The 17,895-nt window shown below is 24.5% G+C and overlaps 1 protein-coding gene across 1 annotated transcript; it reads left to right on the top strand.

Annotated features, from left to right (window-relative positions):
- The first annotated feature begins 8,992 nt into the window (after positions 1–8,992).
- Positions 8,993–10,670, top strand: LOC145836456 (uncharacterized). The gene is made up of 4 exons (XM_082944255.1): positions 8,993–9,013; positions 9,402–9,620; positions 10,188–10,343; positions 10,515–10,670. Exons 1-4 carry the CDS (start codon positions 8,993–8,995, stop codon positions 10,668–10,670), a joined length of 552 nt encoding a protein of 183 aa, XP_082800381.1.
- The last annotated feature ends 7,225 nt before the right edge of the window (positions 10,671–17,895 follow it).

Genomic DNA, 17,895 nt, shown 5'->3' with positions numbered 1-17,895 from the left:
TTAATTTTTCGAGCATAATAAAAAAAAGACGCTTAAAACATTTAGTCTTAAGACTTGGTGCACGAAAAAACTTTTCGGTTATCGAGTCGCACACCACCGATACCTTTTAACGTTTTGTCCAGGACTTAATTAATGTATAATTTGAGGTTTTACGCATATGCTCATAACTAAAGTACTTGATTTGGGAAATTCCCTAAAAAGTAAACACTTTTGTGCAAACAGATATGACGTAGCACTCTGCAAATAAGTTAATATTTACTATTTCGTCACTTCGACAAAAACAAATATAGTAACTTTTGATTTCATTTATGTAAAACATAAACAAGTTTTGATTGGTTTTGTATAGTTGTTTTGGAATGCTTAAAACTTTAGAAGTCATAAAGATTTTTAGTAATATTAAAACTGTTTTTAAAGTACTTATAGGAAAACGAAGTGTATGTGTATTATTATATTTTAAACTGTGCAGTAATGTAAAATGTAGCTTTAAAATAAAGTAATAAACATTTTTAAGTAGGTTTACTATTGCTTAATATTTTTTTTCCATCTACAATTTTATAAAATACTTACTAAATGTTTAATTTAAACGAAAAAATATAGTAAAAACTGTATAAATTAAAACTGAACATTATACATTTCTCTTTTAGTCACGCTTTGTTATATTTGAAAGTTTTAAAACGTTTAATTGTTGGACAAATTCATCACTTATGTTAATTTTAGTGATTAAAGAAATAATGTTTTTTTATTAGTTTGTGTAACAAAACCTAAACATTTTATGAATAAAAAAGTAATCTAAGTGTATTTTAAAATCATTTATTAAAGATAAATTAAATATTTTAAAAATTAGTTTGTTTAAATTTTAACTGTTATATAAAAAGTAATAAGTTTGTTAAGAATGTCAGTTTTGTTACCAGTTCGAAAAAAAAATAGTGAAAATTTTAGCATACAAGAATTTAAAATTTAAAGAAGAAACTTAACAACTTATTTGATTGTATTAGTTCATTTATATTATTTAAACAAATTTTATTATATTCAAGCTTAAACTATAGTTAGAGCAAAAACTTTTTATTAAACTTACTTAACTCTAATTCATTTTTACGGAAATGGAAAATGCCAAAATTAATCCTATATGAGCAGTAAACTGCGAAAAAAAAACTGTACCTTGCTATAACTTAGTATCATATTTATTATATGCAAAACGTATTATAACTCAGTTGATGTGTGTTGTATTTAATTCGTAACAGTTTTATTGTTATGCACTATACAGTTAAGCTATTAATAAAGATTAAATAATTAAACTTTTAGTTCTCATAAATACTGTGAAAATACGAAGGTTTTTTATTTGATTTGGTAATATTCCCTTTTCAAGTATTATTTGCTTTTGCGTAACAATGCAATCAGAAACGTATATATTTGCTACCCAAATTAAACTAAAGGCATAAACAAAAGAACTCGTAGTTGAGTTTAAAGTGAAACTTTTAAGTAGTTTGAAAATTACTTTTCTTTCAATTTGTTTAAAGATTTCAGAAATAAACTTTTTTTATAGCATTTTTACAGAACTAGTTTATTAAAAAAACAGATTTTTGCTAATTTTTTACAATAAAAGTCTAAAATGTTAATATTTTATTAAATAAGTTTTAGTTGAAGAAGCACATTTTACCCAAACAAAAGTGAAATTACAACTACTAATTTAAGCAGTTATGTATTATCACAGCTTTTTATTATTAAGCGCTCACAGAGTCATTATTAGAGACCAAATTAATACGAAAAGTAACAAAACATATACAATTAAGTTGTTGTTTATTGAACGACAAAAATACGCTCAAAAGATTTGATCAAAGGACCTGGTGTACAAAAAAACCTTTCAGTTATCCAGTCATACACCAGAACAGTTTAAAGTCATACCTAGGACATGTTAAGTAATTTGTTAGCTAAAATTTATAAGGATTGTGGAGAAGTTATATATAATAACTCATAAATTTGTTCAAAATTTCACAGATCAAAAAAAAAATATCTACTGTTTTCGAAACCATGAAATAGTAAATACACTTTTATTTGCAGAGTGATACAGTGTATTTGTTTGCATAAAAGCGTTAAGTTTTTTGTAAACTTTTGAAGCTAATTAGATTTGTTACAAGCAGATGAGAATGTCTCCTTTGAACTATTATATAAAAACATAGTTATTAAAATAGTTTAAATGTTTTATTACTGTTAATTTTGCTGTATAAAAATTTAAAGTTCATGTTAAATACATAAAAAGTTCAATCTGGTATTTACTTAGATTAATATATAAAAAGGTGGTTATAGAATGGTTTCCTGGAGCCTTTGCAACTATTGTAAAAAAAAGAGCAAATATAAAGTACTTACTTAAATATTTCTAAATCAGAATTTTTACAATAAACATAATAATAAGTTTGTATATGATATTTAACTTACTTTTAACTTGTTTAATAATAATCAGGTAAGCATGTGAGCATTAATGTCTAAAAGTGGTGAAACACTTTAAAAGCAGCTGTAATAATTTCTTTTAAGTTGTTAGTTTATCATGGTATTTTTTTAAGTGCCTTTTTCGATATTTATGGTTACATCACAAACAATAGAAACAGGAAAAACAAAATAAAAAATATCATTTAGTTTTTAAGACTTTGTTTTGAGAACAATATATTTTTTGGGACTTTCGTTTTATTTATATTAAGTGGGTGTTCGTTAAATAATTCGTTTTTTTTTTGTCTTCTCATATTTGTTGTTTATATATTTAAAGTTTTAAGTAAACGAGCATTTTTATGTCTTGGAAAAGACGTTAAACTTTATGCAAGATAACCAAAAAAAATTTTCGTGCTCTAGGTATTATTAACAAATACTTTGAGCACTTTTTGTCGTTAAATTAACAAACATACGTTTAGATGATAAACTCTTCGTACTATAAAACTTATAGAGGTTTGAAAATTAATAGTATATTTAGAAATAAATGTTCTAATAAGTTATAGGTTGATTTATTAGTGACTATAAAATCAATTCTAACTCTTAGAACATTTGTAATCTAAGTTAGCTAATAAGTTGGTTATAAGTTGGAAGTAGTTTTAAAGTTGATTATAAGCTGATAGAGTACTTTTTAATCTAATATTGCTAATAAGTCATAAATTGGATTATAAGTGATTATAAGATGGATTAAAAGTTAACAGAATACTTTTAATCTAAGTTTAGAAATTAGTTATAAGTAGGATTAACAGTTTGACTATAAAGTCTATAATAGGTAATTCTATACTGGAATGAGTGAGCAAGATAAGCGTAATTATGAGTTTTTATTTTTAAAATGTAGACATTTGATTTCAATTAATATTTTTATTTTGATTTTAATCAATTTATTTATAACTAATGTTACAGCTCTTGTGTTGCAGTTACTTTGATTTTTGTGACAATTTTTTTTCTCAAAAGCAATTTATTTTTGAAATTTAAAGTATTAATAACATCTTTACATAATAGTCACGTAATTCAGAAACGATGATTTAAATAATGCTTAAAATTTAAAAAAACTTAACTTTCTAAAGATTTATTTCATTGTTTATGTTACAAAATTGTGATTTGATTTTTTAAATTTGATAAGGACCACTAACCAAACTTTCATTTAAAGTTGTGCATAACTTTTATCAATTAAAACTGTTTAATTAGCTCTGTTTTCTTAAAAATTTCGGCTCTAGTTACTTTTGTAAATTTTGAATGCTTTTTTTCTAGGTAAAGTGCTCAGAGAAATATTTACTTACGCATCAGTTTAATTTGATATTTCTAAACTAAAGACATCTTTGAATAGTAATGATATTTTAAATACAATTTTTCTTAATTAATGTAGTTTACCATACAAAGCTTTTTTTACAAGCCTTATGTAATATTATTTTTTTATTTACTTAAAAAGTGTTTTTAAAATAAAAAAGATATTACTTAATTGAATTCAAAATTGGAATAAGTTTGTTTTAAACATGTTTATAAAAGAAAAACTCATTTTATCAATAAATAAATAAGTCTCATTTACATGTCTATAAAACCATAAAAAGAGCATTATAAACATTTTACTAAACTTTAGTATCAATGAAAAACTTTTGAGATTATAGAAATTTTAGTCAGCTAGTCAGTCATAGTTTGTTTTTTTGTAGTATTTTTTTTTTAGATTTTGACAATTAGTTTAAATTAGATTAATCTAAGTATTTTTTTTTACAAAATACAGAATTAGTAAAAATAACAATTGAACCTAAGAAAGTTAGATGAAAAAAGTTATTCATGAATTCCATTCTTTATCGTAATACTGTGTTTTCTGTAGTTAATATTAGATTTAACTAAACGAGCAACTTAATCGCTAACAACTACTTAATAATGTAAAACTATAAAGTTAATAGAGTTTAAAGAATGCTTGTAATCTAAGTTTGCTAATTAGTTATAAGTTTGATTACTTGTTTATCTATAAGATCTATTACAATTAAATATAAATTCAAATGGGTGCGCCAGGTAAGCATTATCGTTGGCGGTTCGTTTATAATACAAAAAAAAATACATTTTACTTTAAAGTTCAGTTTATTTAATCTTTTTTTGACGAAATATCTCTTTTGCATGTCTTTTGTCATAAATGCTTTCTTATAAACGTGACTTTTCTAAAATTAACATAGTAGAGTATTAAAATATCAACTTTACATATAGATCAGATGTGGTGCTGTAAAATATTTTTTTTTAATAATTTTCATTATTTAAGATTGATCATAGTGTTGATCTTAAAACATTATCTTTAAATTTGTTAGTTTGATCAGAATTACTAGCAACTTTTTAATTAAAATATAGCTCTGGTACTTTGGAAAATTTGGCTCTAGCTACTTTTGTTAATGTTGAATGTTTTGTATTATAGGCTATAAGTTGTAAACAGAATGATTCACTCATCAGTTTGCTATAATTCTTGCAAAAAATTTATAAGCTAAAATAGTAAGGGAAATAACTCAAGACATTTTATTTTAATTTTTGATAAGTGTACTATATTTAATTTTTTTTTACAAACTTTAACTAATCTAATTATTTATTAACTATGTTCTTTAGAGTATTTAAAAGAATTAAAGGTGAAGTTAATTATTAAGTCTTAAAATAAAATGGAAGAGGTTTGTTTAAAAAGTACATATTGCAAAAAGAAATTACTATGTATTAACATAAAAACACTTTATATGTTCTCCTGTTCAAATGTATTAAGTCCTATAAGAATGAACATTAAACTTTACTAAACGTTTTTATTCAAAATTAAAACCTTTTGATAATTTTTTATAGAAATTTTTACCTGTTTATTAGTTATGGTTAGTTTTTGTTTATTTAGTATTTATGCAGTTCTTAAGAATTAGTTATTTTTAGATTTAGCATAGTTTTACTTAAAAAAATTCTTTAAAAAGTTAAAATGAGTTTTGAAATAGCTAGGTATATAAAATTTGGCAGTACATACTGTTTTTCAAATTTCTTGTAGTTATATGTTTTAACAAAGTATTGTAGTTTTATTAGTTATAGGTTTGATTATCATAATTTTCAAATTAAGCTAAATGTTTTGTAATAATAATTTAAAATTAACTTTAATCAATAATATTGGTGATTTGCTCTAATATGTAGCTTTTTCAAAATATACATCTAACTCATTTTAAATTGTACAAAAAACCAAACTGACACTGGAATGGCTTCCACTAAACTGAAAAGTCCCTAAAAATGAAATTTATTCATTTGAAGAGTAAATGACTGGATAAATTTATAAAAATGTCATAAAATCTATGTTCTATCTTATGCTTTGGCTGGATTAATTTATAATTTTATACAAAACTAATGTTTTTATAATTTTTTTTTTCTTCTCAAAGTATAAATCAAATTCAGTGTTTGTCTTAAAAAAATACTTACCACTTATTTTTATTTTTTCTATGGGCTCTCTACTGTATTTGGTTTATGAAAAGTTATACAGATTAGAGTAGTTATTGAAATTTTGAATGACTCAAAATAAAATTAAAAAAAGTAAATTATTTAAACATTTGTTTCATCTGTTAAATTAAAATAAGTACATATTAAATCAGTTATTTAAAAATTTAAACTATAGTAAATATAAAAAAGGCACTACTTAAATGTTTCTCTGCAAATAAAATGATATTGCAATCTTTTAATTGAAAATATGTATTATCCTTGGTTTCTAGTAATAATTTTTTTTTCGTAAAAGTACTTATACACAAAAGTAGAAAAAAAAAATTAGAATTTTTAATTTTTAATGAAACCCTAGGGTTGTCACGCACTCAGGATGCTAGGGTACTCACAGGATTGCCAAAAAACCTGGAATTGGTAATTTAGGCTAAAAAACTTGGAAAAACCCGGAATTAGAGAAATAAAAAAAACTGGAATTTTAAACAATAGTCACTAAAAGACTTGGAGAAATCTGGAATATTGAACAGTTTATACATACCAAGTAAAAAAAAAATAGCTTGACACAAAAAATCTACTAAATAGATGAAAAAAATTTGTCAATATCAGTTTTTTTATTATTGATAAACACATGTAAAGTAGCTTTTTAGTATCTTTTTAATTTTGTTATTCAACTTAGCTTAATATTGAATAGACCCAAAACGTGTACTTTAAAAAGCCTGGAAGAAGTTCAGAAAACCTGAAAGAAATTTCTCAAAAGAATTTTGCAATCCATATTGCTAAAGATCTTACTTATGAAAAGACTTTGCTTTATTTACTCAAATTTACTCAAATATTTGACAAACTGTTTATATGCCTAAGAAACTCAGTTGGCATGACATTATTTGCATTGTGATAACTCTGCTCAGGATAACTCAGGATATTTTGACAGTTTTTTAAGCTCATGATGAATCTGGTTACTTTTATTTTTTATAAAATTCTAGATGTTTTTAAGAATTCTGAAAATCCCAGGCCAGTCTTTTTTCTGTAATTTAATGATATAAAGTTAACTATTCATAATAAAAAATTGATTTTTTTCTTATTTTAAAGAGTTTTTGAATGTTTGTAAAGGCATTAAACCACTTAAAATCACTCAGTCATGACATTTTGTTGTCAGTCAGGACATTTTCCTTTCAATTGAGTGGCAACCCTGCAATTATAAAACCTAAAGATTCTTAAAATATTTAAATGCACAATTCATACTTTATTGAGAGTTTTATAAAGCTTTTTTCTAGGTAAAAATTCATTTTTTCTTTCTTAAGTATTACATCTTGATTATAAGTGTTTTATTAATATTTCGGCACTTTGTCTATAAACGTAATATAACAACTGATTTTTTATATATTTCAAGTAGTGATTAAGAAAAAAAATAAAATTATTTAAAGTATTATAGAACATTGCCAATTATTTAGTATCTGGAACTAATTAGAATTCAAAAAAGTATACTGTAAAATTATAAGATATAAGAGATCAATTGTAACTAGGATAGTTAAGAGTTACAGCTTTGGATAAAAAATGAAAAAAAAAAACTTTCTAACTACATTTTAATAACGGATTTTGTACATAAATAAATAGCCTTCTCCAAGTTGTTGCAATACCAAACAACTACAGTCAGAAATAATTTTATGAAATGCTATAATAACTGATATCATAAGTTCATTTGCCAGTTAATTTTTATGCCTTAATCATAAAAATAATAAAGTAATAAAGATATATTTTCTAATTTATGTGAGGTATGTAAGTTTAATGTGTGTAAACTAAAAAACATTGAAACATTAAAACTTCAGTAAATCCATGCTGACTATTGTACAATTGTTTTTTTTTTTTTTGCAATACTGAAGGAAATTGGATTTTTTCCCTAATGTTAGCTTAGTTTTTGTCACTTTTTTTCCTCAAGTTTGCATTTTTTTTTAAATGTTATATATTAATACTGATGTTTCAATTATTTTACAATGTTTGGCTTACTAAGCAGGATTGCCACAAACTCAGGGTTCTCAGGGAAACTCAGGATATTTTGAAATTATATAAATCTCATAGTGACTTCGCATAACTCAAGATATTTTGAATTTTTTTCCTTTTAACTCTAGGTCACACAAGACAGTTTTGATGAATAAAAATATCTTAAGATACTTTTAAGATTTTTTATGAATATCTAATCCGATTATTTTTCATCTTTATAAAGATATAATTGAACCTATTTTAATATTTTTGTAACTTTATATACCTGATTTTGTCCAAGAACAAGGTTTTTATTGATTTTAAAATTTTTACATAAATTTCTTTAGCCGGTGGCTAGTTTTTCGTCCACATACAAACAACCTTACTTTTAATTAGTAAAAAATAAATGAACATTAGATGGAAATAGCTGGTACATAATTTTTTTAAGGATTTGAAAAAAAAAAGGATAATTTGTAGCAATTTAAAGTCTATCAAAGCAGTTTTTTGACACAAAGAATGGCAACCCTGTCTCTGACTAGTTTTTTATTTTAACTCAGGATCTATTTCTTGCTTAAAAAATTAAAATTAAAACCTATGATGCCCACTTGAAAAATCTTCCCTTACTTTATAACATTCTGCGATTTACAAAATTAACTTAAGGTTACACCTAGTGCATTTTGTAAATTGAAAGTTTTAAAATTTATATAAAATTTAAAGAACTTAAAGAGTTAAATTTACTTAAATTATTTAATTTTAAATAACTAACAATCCTTACACAGTCACAATTTTATTGTGTTGAAATCATTGTTATAGTACCCGCTAATACAACCTGTATAAAATATATATTAAAGAACTGCTAGAAAAATAACTTATAATAAATTTTAAACTTATCAGTCTTAAATTTAGGTTTACATTAAATTGTATAATAACAATTTTAGTAATAAAAATTCTTAACTTTATTAATATGGTAACCCTGTTTTTTAAACTGATGTCTTATGAATATATTCTTTAAAATTGTTGGTATATTTTGTTAATAATTAGAGGTTATAATATAATTGAAATAATTTATTCAACTATTCAACAGACTATTAAATAAAATAACAAAATGAGCAAATCCGTTCAAGAGGTAAGTAACTTGAATTGTATATTACATTATTTACAAAAATTAAACTAAAATTTTTTTATGACACATTTTATATTTCTTAATCCATAACTTTAAAACACTTTCAACTTTAGTTAAATTTTATTAAGTGTTTTATTTCAAACGAATGTTTAGTATGTTCAATAGGAAATATTATTACAATGTTTTCTAATATTTTATTATATTAGAGAACACATGTTTGGAAATGATAGCCTTTTAATTTTTATTGAATCTACTAATCTCTATCATTCTTTATCGTAAACTAGACTAACCATTTAGTAAACTTAAAATGAGTAATACTATAAGTCAGAGAAAGTATTGAGTACTAAAATAAAATGCTTGATTTTTTTGATCATTTTACAAATCAAAACAGGTGATTGACTACAGCCAGTGCAAACTGCAGATCGGTTGGGACTTTTGGTATCTGAAGTTTGACTCTTCAAGGGGCGCACCGAGTTGGAACGACCAGCTGCACAATGTGGTCATGAACATTGACAACTGCGAGTTGTACAACCAGCTCACCAGTGGACAGCACATGGTCACCCCAAGTGGTTTGGGAGAAAACGCGTCTTACTACTTCTTCATGAAGAATGTATGTTTTTATATTATTTGAAATGAATTCTTGTCTGTTTTGTAATTACTTAATAGTGTTAATAATTAATTTCTTTATTTGTGAAAAAGTAAGTGTTATAAAATATTTAAATTTCTAAAATAATAAAAATAACAATGACTAACCTAAAACAAATACATGGTAAAGGGTTGCAAAAACACATGGAATTTGAAAAAAAATCAATTAAGACCTTAAAAAGTTAAATTTGTACCATGCATAACATATAAAGTAATGAAATTTTAGATAATTACTTTTATTTTTGTATGACTAATACGTCTTTTAATTAAAAAAACATTTAAAGTAGTTTTGAGTATCTTTTTAAAGTTTTTATACTAATAAGATAGCTTTTTTACCAGAAATGTAGCTTTATACAAAAATTGACAAAAAAATTATTTTAAAAAAACTTCTGAAAACTTTTAAAAACTTTCAAGGACTTTTGGCAACCCTGGCAAAAATAAAAATCAATATTATTCTATGAAAATAATTTCTATTTTTAAAATTATAGAACATATTTGGATTTTTAATACATACAACTTTGCAATTCAACAGGGTATAAAACCAGCTACCGAAGACCCACGGAATGAAAAAGGAGCTAAATGGGCCATGAGAGACATTCACTCGGGTGATATAGACAACATTTGGCTGAGCTGTCTTGATAAAGCAATCGGTGACAAATGCCCCCATCTCAATGGAATTGTTACACAGGTAAAAAATAATTTGATTTGGAATTTAAGGTTTTTTTATCCTTCCTTTTAAGTGTATCAACAAACTAGGTTTTAGGGTTTACTCCTAAAAACACAACGGCATGCTCACTTAAATAGTTTATAATGGTTTTTGAATGCTTTAAGTAATGGAATAAAAAACATTTATTTGCAGAAGCATCAAAGAGGGTACAGACTTCAACTTTGGATGGATACCCAACAAAGTTTGGACGTTGTAAAAGAGTGGGGAAAATTTTTGAAATCTCTAGCGCCTAGAATTTCCATCAAATTCCAAACGCACAACAACAAAAGAACCTTCTGCCAATTGTAGATTTTAGTAACATTAAAGTTTTAATTAAATAATAGGCAATTGTAAAAATAAACAAAGTATAATTTATTTGAAGAGTTTTTCACACTTGATTTTTCTTTAGTTACAAAATTTTAATTTTTTTTTTACTAACTGATAAACGTGACTTTAAGCTTATTATTTAATTACACTAAAAGAACTTAACTACTTAGAGCTGTTCCTACAGTATCAAAATATAGATATTTTTCTCATGTCTTCTAATATTCGTTCGAAGGTTAGACAGAATAAATAAAAAGCATAAACAGATGGATTCATTATAATATAAAGATTGATTCTGCAACTGAAACTAAAGTAATGCCTATTTCAATTAGGCTTGATAATTGTAGATTTATTTAGCCTGCTCATAATACTTATAAGTTTTGGTACTGGACGCTTTTATAAAAATATTTGCGCATTTTCTGAACAGCTCAGAGCATTTTGAAGTGAAAAAAACATGTTTGTGTAAAATTTTCATAAGAATGTGTAGACAGGAATTGCACTTTTTAATAATGTATTAAGGGTTGTCAAAAAACCTGGAATCTTGATAAAACCTTAAGTTTGACAATTTGGGCTAAAACACCTGGCAAAACCTGGAATTTGAGAAATTAAGAAATAAACCTGGAATTTTAAATTAAAATCACCAATAAACCTGGAATTTTAAACTCTTTTTACATGTTAAAAAGTAAAATTTCGATTTGACAATAAAAAATTACTATACAGCAGGGACGTAGCTTGGTACTCTTTTATTATTCATTTATGCTTAGTTATGCACTCCTGAGAGATAATGTTGACATATATGTACTCTTTACAATTTTTAGTGTCTTAAAAAAATTGAGCGAATTAAATACATCAAATTGTAACATTTAGCGCGTTAAAGCTTTGCTTTGTCAAAAAGCTACAATGCAAAATTGAATCTAATGGAAGCTGTAGCTTCAAAAATAAAAATCATACAATTTTATGTTACAAAAGTTTGCATAATTTGTTGTTACTATTGACTACGTTAAATGTTCGATTTTATACGTTTAAATGTTTGAATGAAAACAATATAAATGTTTTTGAGTTAAATTGTGATTTTTTTATACTTCTTTTTAATGAATGTTTTCTGGGTTTACACAAGTGGCATGACAAAAAGAGTCATATGGGGTGTGGAGCAAAATAATTTGCCTTGTATACAGTTATCACTCGTACTTCAACATTCCATTTTTGATGTATTGACATAACTGCATATTTTCAGATTAAATTTAATAATATTAGAGGTAGTTTAAATTGCTGTGCTCCCGCTAGGACGTGTTATTTCAGATGTTTTAGTTTTTGCAGATTCGTAACTTTTTTGAGCTAGTTACGTCCCTGCTATACAGAATGTTTTTAATTAAAAAAATATTTAAAGTAGCTTTACAGTATCTTTTTTATACAATTTAACACAGTTGTTTACCCTAAACTTAATTTTAAATTAAATATAAATCTGAAGATGTATACTTAAAAAAACCTGGGGGAAATGTTGAAAACGTGGAAAAATTTGCCAAAATCAATTAAGCAACCCTGTATATAGTAAAATCCATCCAGTCAAATTCGAAAACCGCTTACCGATCAAGGGTTAGGGCTAATAGTGAAAAATTAGTAGAAAAAATGCAAAAATATATGAACTAACAAATAAAAAAATACGTAGACCCCTGAGCTAGTGTTGACATGGAAAAAAGGTTATTTTTGATTTTACTAAAATATTTACCTCGTTAAAAATTATATTCAACTATAAACTATATTATAAAAGTATTACAAAAACTAGCATGTATTTTATGCTTACGTCAATCTAAAAATTGTTAGTTTTTTTCAAAATTTTTACCATATATAACTAAATATTTTTATCTTTCGAATTATTATGTAAACTAAGTAACTTAGGTTGAATAAAAAGTCTTGAATGAATAAATATATTATTTTTTCTCTAGTAGTTGTAATCTCAATATTTGTTTTCTACAAATCAAAACTTTTAATATCTCATTTAAGCTAAAAACAATATTGCCACACTAAACTTCTCTTTTGAAGAAAAGTGAACTTCTGTGTTAGAATCAAAGATTTTCATTTGTTCAGAAAAATTATACACAAAGATTTTATTAAAAACCACTTTCTATTTTTGTATATGCAGTATTTGTGACACCAACACAAACAACTACTTTTAATCTAAGAATATATTTTGAAAATATGTATAACGCATCTAGTTATGAAGCTTTGTGTATATCTTAAACCTACAATCAACCACTTTAGTTTTAACTTGATTTATAATGGTTTTCAAGTTTTCAGATTTGTACAACACTTTATTTTATTTTGTTAAAGGTCATAATTACTGCAAAAGTTTAATTAAAATTAACAAGTGAATTTATAAAAGTTTTTGATTGTACTTATACCAGTTTATAACACTGTACATATGAGCAGAAATTTTGAAAAAAATATTATTGTGGTTTTCAAATAGAAATGTCATCTATAAAGAACTGTATGCTGCCACTTGCTCATGCTATCTCATCTGAGTGAAAGAAAAATTGGAATATTTGAAAGTTTAATAGACTTCTGAAGGATGTTGTTCCTTTGTGTTTGAACTTTGTCTAAAATATTACTAAATAAAACATCAAATAAAGTATAAATACAACATAGATTTAAATAACTATTTTTTATTCATATACAGGGTGGCATCAAAACCTGTAATCCTGAAAAACCGGAAGTTGACAATTAAGGCTAAAAAACATCTACTAAAACCTGGAAAATAAGAAACTTTAGAAAAAAACTGGAATTTTAATCAAAAATCATTACCAAACCTGAATGTTTTGACAATTTTTATATTTTAAGTGGCAAAATTTTGATTTAACACAAAAAATCTATCATTAAAATACAATTTTTTGTCATCATCAAGTTTTTTTCATTAAAAGTCACATTTAAATTAGCATTATAGTATCTTTTCAATGTTGATATACTAATTAACACAGTTTTTAACCTTAAACTTAATTATAACCTAAAAATAGACCCAACAACGTCTACTTTCGAAACCTTAAAAAAGATTTTTCACAATCCACCGAAGCTACCCTGTAAATAATTTTTCCGTCGTGAAGCACCGAAGTTTGATAAATGTTGGTTTGCGTTAAATTAAAATTTCACGCTTGATTAACTAGAAAAGGTTCTTCCAACTAGTAAATATTTTTTTTCCTTTCATTTAGCTAAGCATTTTCGTATCAGATTATGGTTTAAGCTTTGTTTTTATTTTAAACGAATGTAGTATTTTGAAAAATTTCCAAAGCTAGCTTAAAGCAAACATTTTGAATAAGAGGAATTTTTGAGATTAGGAAACCGCATCCAAAACAGGAATACCACGTGTTGCAACTACCTTTTTTAATGTGTTACAAATAAAAAAGAAACATGTTTTTCATTGTTTTATGTCCTTAGAAAGTTTTAATTTACTTTATTTTCAGTTAAAGCCTATCTTTAAAAAAGTATTACACTCGTTAGATACGTTTTTATCATTAATAAATTTTAAATGCAAGTAATCTGGAGTTCTTAAGTTTAAGAACTTATATCTTAATTTAAAATGTAACTATTCATGCTGATTATGAAAAAATGCTCAATTTTAAAAGTAAACAAATTATTTTAATGGTAGTAATACTGCAATTTAACTATTTTATTTATTTTCAGGATACAGTGGGAAAAAAAACCTGACCTTGCCAAATATCAGTATAGTTAATAATTTACTGATATTTACGTCGGAGTTTATTTTTCCACCGAATCCTGGTAATGAAGAAATAATAATAATCTGGTAATAATAATAATCTAATTCGAATTTTTATTGTTATTTAAACTGTATATATGAGAAATTAAAATAGTTTAAGTGTTATTTTTCTAAGCTTAACACAGTTTATTATTTATGTTCAAAGTTTTAAGTATGAGTTTAGACTAGTAATGAAACGCTAATACGAAAAACTTATGATCAATCAGATCTGGTAGGATCCTGGTTTAAAAACAATTTCCATATAAAGTCGGATACTAATAGAAAAAAATTGAAACTTAATCTGGAAATAGTTGGATCCTTACTAAAAAAAATCCGGATCCAGCTGGGTCCTAATGTTATGGACCTGGTGGATCACTGAAATTACTTCTTCCAGAACCTTCTAGTTGTTGTACCTATATTATTACTTTGCTATAAAAACATTCTTAAACAGTCGTTAACAGGGTGCTTAAACAAAAAAGTCTTAAGTATACTTGAGAGGAGTATTAAAACTTATACTTGGTATAACAGGAAAACTATTAAACTATTGCTAGATATCACGTGAAAGTTATTAAACTTATGCTTTATTTTCTGGATCTGCCCTGTTTTTAATATTAACGATTCGGTAGGTAACTACAAACAGCAGTTTAACATTGGTCAAAACCATTGCTAATACTTGCAGAGTTTAAAAAAAGCTATGGAAGTTTTAGATTGAGTCACTACTTCACGTGAAGTTTTACCCAACAACTAATAAAGTTATGCATGTTAAAAATATTATTTCAGAAAAATGGTTGAATTTTTTTTTGTTAGAAACTATAGAACTATAAACTTTTTTGCTAGCAAACGTGAAAATTTAAATTTAAAATTTCATTATGTAAAAATCTTGCTACTACAAAATTTGCTTTGTTGTAACATAAATTAATGTCATTTCATTTATTTAAACACCATAAAAAAAACATAAAGTATAAATTTTATAAAAATCAGAGTTAATCATGAAATACTTTTTAATTAAGTTTATTTAACATCACTTTAAAAATAATATTAATACAGAAAATGAATAATATACTTTCGATTAATGACCGTTTTAAAAGTTTATATTTGACGGCTGTTTTCCGTTTTAATAACATCAGAACTTGGTTTATGCAAAATCTTTCGAATTGCCTTGTATCAACTGACACAACTTAACTTCTATTGTTAATGTGATTTAAGGTTTAGCTTAAAGCTCTTATGCGCTAGAATCATAGCTTTTTGATCATTAAATTTCAACAAAAAAGATATGAAAATAAGTCCTTCCTTATACAAGTACTGCCATAAATTTTACAATGTCTAATTTAGTAGTTTACTGTTTCGAATTGCAATAAAATAAATGCAATAAGAGTGTATGTAATAATCAATTTATTTTTTAAAGGATATAACTAATACAACAACGTTAACCTGCAAATAGTTTATACTAAATTAATTTACTAATTTATGTTTTTTATAAAAGTTTTAACTTCTAAAAAAACTTGTGTATCATTTGCTTAAAATACTAATATTTATACCAACATAAGGCTACGAATATATAAGCTTACAGTTTTAAAAACTTTGTTTTTGTTGATTTTGAAGAATGAAAACTTTTAAGGTTAATACATTTTTGGATTAGTTTAGGAATAGTTTTATGGTCCGTGTTTTATCTCTAAGAAAATGTAAACTAATATCGAAAATATATTTTGACATAAAATTACAGTTGCTCAAAGTATTTAAATTGGTTCTAAAATGTCAATACATAAATTTGATTAATAATTATGTTATTTATAGCTAAACATTATCAGTGTAATATTTTATTTCGATCAGATGTTGCTTATGTTTAACGTTTTCAAATTTTGCAAAGTTTATCAAAAGATGAAGACAAACTTTTTTAATCTCATATATTTAAATTTGTTTTTATTTTTGTACACTAGGCATATGTAAATTTACCTTGTGTACAAAATTTGTAAAAAAAATTCTTTGCACAAAACTTAAAGGTTGAAGATTATTTTTCAAGTGTTACATTATGAACTTTTAGTGCACTAAAAACAACAAAATGTAAAAACCTAAAATTGATAAACTATTGTTTATACTAAGTATTTTTAATTAAAGCATTTTATTTAAGATTTAAATTTATTCGTGATTTTCTAACTTATTAGAAATCCAGTATAATAAATTTGTTCCTCCGAAGAATTTATATATTTTTCTAGTAGAAAAACATTTTAGTAGTGGTTGTTTATAGGTTTTTAAATAAAAAAAAATATTTACAACTTTACATATTTACTTCTAACAAAACAAACTATAACGTTTGCAATGTTTTATCAAAGTAATCTACTGATTAATAAGATTTACTGTATATAATCTGGTTGTATAACTTTACAAAAATTGTAATTTTTATGTTTATTTCTTATGCAATAAATAACTAAAATGTTTTTTAAGGGTAAAACTTTTAATAAGCTTTAAGTTGTTTTAATTACTTTTTATTGGATTTGTTATTTTAAGTATAGTAGGCACAATCTAAATTTAGCTTTTTAAAATAATATTTAATAAATCTTTATGATATGATCTCCTTCCATTTTGATTAGGGAATTTAACACTTTCTTTGAGTTTACGTTATTTTCTCAGTCATTTTTTAAAAGCAGATTTTAAGGAATCAATTTTTGGAAAAGCTACAATAGAGAATTCTGACTAAGTCCACACAGAAAAGCTCATTAGAATCATTCCTGGTCTCATTTTGCTCAAAATTCTTTGAAAATGACGTTTACTCTAGCATTTTAGTATCGCATGTATCATTAACATATTTTTTTATAATGTGCCATTCTGATTCCTGTTTTATTTACAAAAATTAAAATTTGAAGGCTATAACTATTTACACGCTTACAGGATGATATATATACATTAAAATAATTTACAAAATTTATTGTAGTATACTTACTAATTATTTATTATAAAAATAATATAAACCTATCATTTAAAAATGATCAAATGATATATAAATTTGATAGACATCATACTTTAAAAAAAATTTTCATGTTTAATAGTTACTTTTGCTAAAGGTAAATAAGTAAACATTTATTTAATCAAATAGTTTAAAAGTTAAACAAGTTTAAATGATAAAATACTGGCAACTACTATAAATATTTTTTGCCGAAAAAAATTCTTAAAATAAAATCATTAACATTTTTTTAGATTATTAATGACAATAACTAAGACGGCTAATGAGTTTAAGCAGATTAGTATCTTAAAATTTATAATATTAAACATATTTAATTTTGTTTTCTTATTTTAGTAGATTAGTTGTCTACGAATAAACTGTCTATACAATGTTGCTTTGTGTTTATTTTGGTATATTATTTACGCAGAAGCTTAAGGTTTAGGCTTCACAATTGAAAAACTACGTTTACGCTTAAAAGAAGAATACAAATATTTTTATTTTTGTTTTATAACTTATTTTATATAAAA

Source organism: Thalia democratica, chromosome 5, assembly GCF_965202585.1.
Source record: "Thalia democratica chromosome 5, ktThaDemo2.hap1.1, whole genome shotgun sequence".
NCBI lineage: Eukaryota > Metazoa > Chordata > Thaliacea > Salpida > Salpidae > Thalia > Thalia democratica.
The sequence above is the reverse complement of the archived record's forward strand: the minus strand, read 5'-3'. Positions and strand labels throughout refer to the sequence as shown.

What these genes read in the sequence shown, in the direction of transcription:
- LOC145836456 (XM_082944255.1), top strand. Translation starts at nt 8,993, where the DNA reads ATGAGCAAATCCGTTCAAGAG. An exon ending in TGAGCAAATCCGTTCAAGAG is followed by an intron (nt 9,014 to 9,401) that starts GTAAGTAACTTG and finishes AAATCAAAACAG; the next exon opens with GTGATTGACTACAGCCAGTG. An exon ending in TCAATGGAATTGTTACACAG is followed by an intron (nt 10,344 to 10,514) that starts GTAAAAAATAAT and finishes ATTTATTTGCAG; the next exon opens with AAGCATCAAAGAGGGTACAG.